Source organism: Morus notabilis, unplaced genomic scaffold (genome assembly GCF_000414095.1).
Source record: "Morus notabilis unplaced genomic scaffold, ASM41409v2 Scaffold499, whole genome shotgun sequence".
NCBI lineage: Eukaryota > Viridiplantae > Streptophyta > Magnoliopsida > Rosales > Moraceae > Morus > Morus notabilis.
This window is the reverse complement of record NW_010360080.1, coordinates 421,183-429,312: the sequence shown is the minus strand read 5'-3', so window position 1 is coordinate 429,312 and position 8,130 is coordinate 421,183. Positions and strand designations below refer to the sequence as shown.

General features: G+C 34.0%; 1 protein-coding gene across 1 annotated transcript in view; it reads left to right on the top strand.

Annotated features, from left to right (window-relative positions):
* LOC21399798 (WD repeat-containing protein 75) overlaps positions 1-6,623 on the top strand; it is an 8,575-nt gene extending 1,952 nt beyond the window's left edge. Inside the window, exons 4-16 of the mRNA XM_010095917.2 lie at positions 147-555; positions 699-817; positions 930-1,007; positions 1,667-1,807; positions 2,400-2,444; positions 2,591-2,757; positions 2,882-2,960; positions 3,091-3,176; positions 3,623-3,752; positions 4,138-4,270; positions 4,366-4,532; positions 5,081-5,279; positions 5,996-6,623. Coding sequence (XP_010094219.1) covers positions 147-555; positions 699-817; positions 930-1,007; positions 1,667-1,807; positions 2,400-2,444; positions 2,591-2,757; positions 2,882-2,960; positions 3,091-3,176; positions 3,623-3,752; positions 4,138-4,270; positions 4,366-4,532; positions 5,081-5,279; positions 5,996-6,204 — 1,962 coding nt within the window. The 3' untranslated portion in view covers positions 6,205-6,623. The remainder of the gene's footprint in view (positions 1-146; positions 556-698; positions 818-929; positions 1,008-1,666; positions 1,808-2,399; positions 2,445-2,590; positions 2,758-2,881; positions 2,961-3,090; positions 3,177-3,622; positions 3,753-4,137; positions 4,271-4,365; positions 4,533-5,080; positions 5,280-5,995) is intronic.
* The last annotated feature ends 1,507 nt before the right edge of the window (positions 6,624-8,130 follow it).

Below are 8,130 nucleotides of genomic sequence, written 5' to 3'. Positions count from 1 at the left end.
GGGGTTTATGCCTTTATGGCATCGTGATGTGAATGTTTCTGATTGTATGCAAAATGTACTCATTTTACATATTAGTAATAAGCCTCTAACTTTAGCAATTTGATTTAGTTTTAGATGCATGACAGTTTGTTGTTTTAAATGGGCAGACTCAATCACCGGAGTTTATCACCATTAGTCCCTCAGGAAAATTTTTTGGAATCAGAAACAAGCGCAAGCTTCATATCTGGAAAGTGCCCGCTAAAGATTCTGAGCGTTTTGGAATTAAAAAGATTAGCTTGCATCACACAAAGAAATTGACAATTCTTGCATTCCATCCAACTGAGAGAATTGTAGCTGCAGGTGATTTAACTGGAAGAATTTTAATCTGGAGAGATTTTGGCAGTCAAACTTTTGCTACCAGTGAGAAATCAGCAAGTGGAAGATTGATCGACAACGAGGGAAAAAAACCTGGAGTAAGGGGGGATGATGAAGCTGATGTGTGCTCCACATGGCATTGGCACTCTACTGAAGTGAATGTCCTCTCGTTTTCATCTGATGGAGCCTATTTATATTCTGGTAAGCATACATTACCGTGATGGCTTCTGAGTTGTTTGAGGTGAAAATTGGCTTAGCACTTTCGGTCTTTTTTAATCATTTGATTACATGGGTTCCTTTTATGTAGTTATGTACCAGTTTCTAATACATTTTTGTTGATTTAGGTGGTAGGGAAGGTGTTCTTGTTGTTTGGCAGTTAGACACAGGAAAAAAGAAATTCTTACCAAGGATTGGATCTCCGCTTCTGTATTTCACAGATTCTCCTGATCCTTCAATTTCCTCTGTAAGGAAACCTTCTATTCAGAGAAATATAGAGATGCATTATAATATGAGATACCACCTGCGTAAAAGGAATCTTCTCATTATAGTGGTTTTACTGAAGTAAGGGTCTTTAGATATCTTGTGCAGATAATCGAGTTCACATACTGAAAATGCCTTCAATGGAAATCTTGAAGTCTATTTCCGGTATCAAGGTTTGTTTTCATTAGCAACTTTTGATTCTGTGAAGCTTTTAGGTTATGCTTGGCCTTTTTTTGTCATTATTTACTTCCACTTTTTATTTTAAGGTAGTGCTCTTGTTATTTAAATTGATAACAATGGATTGTGTTAATGGCATTCCTAGTAGTGCATTGCGTTCTATATAAGTTATTGCATTACTAGTCATAATCTTGAGTTAGTCCTTGCTGGCAATCTGGCAACATTGAAGAGGTACGTGTGATGTAAAAACCTTCATTAGATCTTTATGTTTTTAGAGAAACCCAAAGCGACTGCTTGTGTTGGGCTTTGTTAAGTTAGTTTGATAGTTCAATCTGTATAAACGTAGAAAAAGAATATTACTGAGCTATACCCATGGCTCAGGGTCATTATCCATTGGCCGGTGAAATTGGCCTCTGTTTGGGACTTGTGCTTTGTGGAACTCTGGTTTCATTGGAATGTTTATTTGTGCTTACAGAGGATATGGTGATTTGGTGCTGACATTAGATACATGAATTAGAGTAAATGCTTAGTTTTGACTTTTGAGTTACATTCCTTTTTAACCAAAGAAAAGGCTGCATTTCTTTGAATTTATATTGATAACTTAATGCGATACATTTAATGCTAAGTCTCACAATTTTGTATTTGCATGTTCCAGCTTCCATTTTCATTTCCCGAGATAAATGAAGGACCATGCAGCAAGTTTGCATTTGATCAATCTGCTGGTTTAGTTGCATTGAGAACAGAGAACTATTGCATTCAATTTTTCAACTTGTTTGATGACCGTGAAATGTCAGAGGTGAGCATTTTTTATTTTGACTTAATGTTTAAGTAGTTGTCTAATGTCCTAAAATTTGGCCTCTGGTGGGTTTTTGATATGTTATTTTTATTCTCATTGGAAGTTTTACTGTTGACAACGACTCATGACAGCATTTTCCGAGTCTGAGCTGTGAACTTTCAATATTGCGGAAAAAAATATCTTCCCTTATTATTCATGCAATAGATATGTCGTATGCATATGTCAGATGCTGAAATATGGATAAATTTGGTTCAGTTTTTATTAAGCTCTCTTAATTGCGTTATTAGTAATGTTCTGTTACTTGGATTATGAGTCTGCTTGATTGCTTTCTAACTTGGATTGTTAGTAGTGTTCTCTTAGTTCCATACATAGTAATGTTGCTTTCATTGGTAATCCTTATCAATAAAAGGAAGTTTTTGTATTAAAAAAGAAATCTGCTCGATTTTTTTTAACCTGTTATGATAGCTATGCATTTACCCAATTTATTGATTTATTAAACCTCTTGTTGTTCGAGCAAACTTGTTTACAAAATATTTTGTCAATGATAAGCTTTAGTTTAGAAGTTAATTGGTTCGATCTGGTTTTTTTCCAGGTTCAAGTCTGTGAGAGAAACCACCAACCTGGTGATGAAGTCACAGTAAGTTGATCATTTTTATTTTATTAGATTTTGAAAGGTGATATGCTCTTCATATATTATGCCGCCAGATTTAGCGAGTTTTCTGAATAATTCGGTTACTGCGTATTTATAAACTTAATTTGTATTCTTAACAATTTTGGTTGCAGGTGGTAGTGACCGCTGTAGCTCTCTCCCTAGATGGCTCTGTGATGTGCACCGCTGAAGTGAAGCTTCCTGAAGATGGAATTGGCGCTCTTGTTTGTCTCAAGTTTTGGGAATCAGAGTCATTGAACAAAAACTTTAGCTTGTCCACCGTTATTTATGAACCTCACAGGTTTTACTTGCTTGATATTTGTGACCTGAACATGTTAAATAAAACAGTTTAAAAAAGGGAAAAGAAGCAAAAGCATCTCTGATTTCATTCTTTTAGGAATTTAAGTATTCATCTTATTGTATAGGGATGCTGGTATTTCCACCGTTGTGTTCCATCCTCGCCGTCGAATGGCTGTTAGTTCATCCTACGGCAGGGACTTTAAGGTAGATTTTGACAGATAAAAATTATTGTTCTTAAGGATTCTGTCTTTAAATGACAATTTTGTTTTGTCCTTTTTTGTTTCTTTGTTTGGTTTTTTTATTTGTTCTTTATTTGTTTTGTTTTTGTTTTCAGCTATGGATTTCCAATGATGAGATTCTGCAGAATCGTGAAGCACTACAAAATTCTGGTTGGATGTGCCACTCTGTGGGTTCCTACAAGTATGCTCCTGTTTTTTTGGTTTTTCCAAATTTTTTTCTTTTTTTTTTTTTTTTTTTTTTTTTTTTTTTTTTTTTTTTTTTTTTAACCAAACATACCGAGCTCTGTTGTAAATGCTGTCTCTCCGTTCTTGTTTCCAGAGTCTGAAGAATTTTCACTTATTCGCTAATATTGAAACTGTAAATATAAAATATATAGAAACCCTCCCTTTATGTTAAAATTGCATCACTATCTGGGTTGGGCCTTTAATTGGATCTTAATTTTATCTGATCGTTTTCTCCTGGTTGAACTTTTAGAGATTTTTTTGTTTTTTAGGTATGATCAACTAGTAATAAGATATATAAATTACTATGTAATCTGCATACTTTTACGGATTGATCCGTGAAAGGATCGGTTCTTTGTTATTTGGCTAAAATCATTGTTCTTTACTCAATTTTATTATTTGCAGAAAAAAGCCAATGACAGCTGCTGCATTTTCTGCCGATGGTTCTGTTTTAGCTGTTGCAGCAGAAACTGTTATTACATTGTGGGACCCTGAAAACAATGTTCTCGTGGCTGTTCTTGGAGAGATTGAAACGGTGATTTTTCAGATCCCATCTATTTCTGCTTCCATCTTTCTTCAGAAACGTATATTATTCTTTCTGATTTATTCTATATTTTGCATGTTTGAATCTGGCAAAATATGTCTGCCTCTGTTCTTAACTTCTATGTATGGAGCTGCATTACACCAGCAGCTCATAGTTGAGCATGTTGCTTCTTTGAGTAATAGGGGGGCTGATGTTTGGGGCATGCTTACAACACTTAAAAACGACGCCCGTGCATGTATTACATGTTAATTCATTGTGGCATTATTGATGCTTGTAGACTTGGGAGTGATAATATAACAACTTGAAGTACTATTTGATAACTCATGCATGTATCTCTCTGATAAATTATCCTTTTTCCCCCTTATATCTCTTGCAGCCAATTACGTCCCTGTCTTTTGCTGGAAAGTCAGATTGTCTCATATCCGTGTCTCAAGGTTCAAAACCACAACTATCAGTCTGGAGCATGTCCAAACTCTCTGTGTCATGGTCATACAAGCTTCAAGTAGAAGGTTTGATGTTTATCCATTTTATTTCTACTTTTTAAGTTGTAAATAATTTAGTCAGTTTATCTGTTATTTTATTAATACCTGTGCATCTTGTGCAGATATAGCTTGTGCAGTTGATTTATCAATGTTTGCAGTTCTTGTGCTGCTCCCTAAATCATCTTCAGTGATGGAATCAAATGGAAGGACATTCCAAGAAAGAGATGGGTTAATCTTATTATTCAATACGACAGACCCTGTTCCTGTGGCCACTTGGTCAGTAAGGAAGGTATAATAATGTTTTTGCCTTTTTCATGAGAAAAGTAATGATTATAGAGGTCCAGTACCATTGTCAATGAAGATTTTTTGCAATGTCTTTTAGTGTTTGGTCTATTGCACAAGTTGGCTATTACACGGGCAGATGTATTGGAGATAATTGTAAATAAACATATATTAGCTGATAGGTAAATCAAAATGGGGGAGGCACGTCAGAATACATCTTGAAACATTTGGTTTACCTTGTACTCGACTAAATTGAATATGGAAGTCAAAGTGATAGGCCTTTCAAAATATATTTTTGAAACAGTAGGTTTACCACTTATCCGACTACATTGAGTGAGAGTGTTTGCCTTGCGTTTCTTGCTATGTCTGAGAGGGTCCAAAGCTAAGGATAATAATGTACGTTTTAGGTTAGATGATTTAATTGCTATGTAAACAATTGAAGGAAAATTATATTCTCAAGTCATAAGTTGAAATCAAGTTTAAATCATGTACCTTAGTTTGAAATTTTTATTAGCCTTGACAGTGTATGGTAACTTATTGTCATTCTGAGTGCAGGCCAAAGGTGGGGGGCTTGGTTTTATTCGAGGAAATAGACCTTCTCTTGAACAAAATGTTTCAGATGGGGAACCATCTGACTCGTTACTTGTCTATATAAATGGTGATCATGAATATGTTGTATTTGACCCACATGGTGAGAAAGTACGTGTACTAAGCCTGACCAGAAGAAAAGAACTTGTTGCCCTTGAGGATACAGGTCGAGCTTCTTTCAACTTAGTTTATTACTTCAATTATTATTTCAACACATTATGGTTTGAAAGCTATCCAAGGAACAATTTTCAACTATTAGAGAATGTTCTAGTGCGTCTTGTTTTGTTGAAAGTCTAATTCCGGGTAATTTCGAAGTAGCATTCATAAGCTTATTGGGGAAGAACTACTCAATATTGTTTGGTTAATCTTTGTTAGAAACATATTATTAATCATGACTACATGAAAACATAGATACCACTACACATTAATTTGTCTGTGTATAATATTTGAGATGCACATTCTGGCTGGTCCGACATCGTTACCTTAACTACATGCTAGAGATGTTTTAGTATCTCTTACTATTGATGTATTCATTCTCAGTGACGTGACGGAGCCATGATTTATTGGTTGGGGGACCTATTTATTTATTTTTTTAATCAAAGATTATACTAACATATATATATAACAGTTTTTGTTTATTAAATGTAATTTAAGGGGGTCAAGTTTAATTTATACACATTCCTACTATATTAAAATTAAAACCACTATATTAAAAAAAAAAAGAAAGAAAAAAGCTGCCCCGTCTCCGTCACTGTTCATTCCAGTGTTGGATGACGAAACTTCATAATTACTAAAGTTTGCATTGTCCTCCTCTCGAACAATTTTTATTTTCTTTTTGTCTTGTGATGATCCTTATCACGTGATATTTGTTTTCTTATGCAGAGCATTTTGGTTATTCATCTATCTATGGGGAGCTACCAGAGTTCGAGTTGAAGAAGACAAACCAGAATTTGTTGGCCCCATCCGTACCATCGGGGAGGCCGTGGGAGACCATTTTTAGTGGGTCATCTCATAATCTTCCGCCTCTCACCAAGTTGTGTTCGGCATTCTTGGAGTCCTTGTTGGAGAGGAGGACACCAACTGTGGAATGACTTCCCATATATTACTCTCTTTGCTATAACTGTCTTTCTACCTATGAGAATCAAGCTTCGACATGTTCAGGAAGGTTATGACGGAGATTAGATGTATTCGAACACATTGTTGGTAATGGAACATTTTAGACAATGCAGAAGACTTATAAGTATTCAAGATTTGGAAATGAGATCAACATACTCGAGGAGCCGGCTAAATTGTTGAATTGAACGAAGCCTATGTGGAGGATTTCCAAATTTTGCAACGGTGAGCAATATGGATCTTACTTTTTTTTTTGCTTTGTTACGTCAAGAAGCACATTTAGAAGAGAGTTTCTGTGCCAAACTAAAGGCAGGTTGTTAGATTAGAAAATTTTGTTTGTGTGATAGGACTCTAAAATATTGTAATTTATGCCATTTGGTAAAGTAATATTTTGTAAGTCAAGTTTTAAATGCTGCCGAGGTGAGAATTTTTGCAGTTTTTTCCCTTCCACCTTTGAGAAGTTCGTTTTTGGTTATTTATAGCTAAGATGATGCAATAGTTAAAAAGTTTTCTTCTTTCTAAAACAAGATATTTCACGTTATCTAAAATAGGTAAATTTTGTTAAGGGCTTGTTTGGGACATATATTTAAATCCGAATTTGCGTTCTGATAACAGTTTTTTTTTTAAATATTTTTTTTATCTCACAAGAGTTTGAATTCTATAACTTTCTCTCATAAAGTTCCCGTCAATGAACTCAATCATGACTTGAATATAGGGTAATTTTGACAAATGTCTCTTAAAAGTGCATAGGTTAGGATTTTTATCTTTTTAGTCAAACGATCGTTAAACGTCATTGACATTTATGCCTAGTTCACTTCGCAGAATTGAGTTTTTAATTCGAGCTGAGATGTAACATTTTATGAGAGCTTTTCACTGTAGTAGAAAAAGTTTGATGTGATATTTTTTGAGAGTTTTTTACTGTAGAAACTTAAAACTGAAAACTCGAATCGGTGAAATAAACGAGGCGTTAATAACTCTTAAAATGATGACGATTTTGCTAATAGTCGCCGTTTCTTTTAACGACGGGTAAAACTGTCGTTAAATGTGGTATTTGTACTAGTGCTAGTTTAGATTTAAAATTGACTTGTAATATCTACATAGTTTCTCTATTAATTTCTCTATTTGTTAGTTTCCTATTTTGAAATTTTATTTTAATTGTAAATTACCCAGATTAGGATACGGTATATATATTCAGTAAAAATCAACGAGAAGGCTATGCCTTAATTTCTGCTAGTTCATCTTCAGTCTTTACACATAAATATAAGATAAGTTTTTAATAGTCACGTTTTTATTAAAAGTTACTGATAAAATATAAAAATTCGATAATATTGACACATTTTTTTTTGTTAACTATACAATTTAGTATTGTTTGATCAATATCACCATGTTAAAACAAAAATAACTATCGATGAGTAGATATTAATGTAATCATTAAGACCATTTTTTTTTGTTAACTATGTATGTATGTACATCCATTTTCCTGCGAATGCTTGTACTTGCAGTTGCTTAATCAGAAGAATCAATGAGCACTTGCTATCGGTTTTCTAGGCCTATCTGATGACCATGTTATTGGTGGACTTCTTTTCTTCGATCAAATGGGCAGTGGTGGGCAAACTAGGTAAGCTAAAACGTAGGGCCCGTTTATTTGCGTTTTCGTTTTCGTTTTTCACGGTTTTCAAAGAAAAAAAATGAAAACAGGTGTTAAAAACGTGTTTGGTGCAATTTCTTTTAAAAAACAAAACCAAAAACGTTTTTGTCTTTTTGTGGAAATCAGAAAACGAAAAAAAGGTGTTTTCATTTTCTTGTTTTCGTTTTCTGTTTTCTGAAAAACGGATTTCACTTTTTTTTTTTTTTTTCATTTTCTACCCTCTTTTCTGAAACCGTTTTTGTATTATATATGTTTA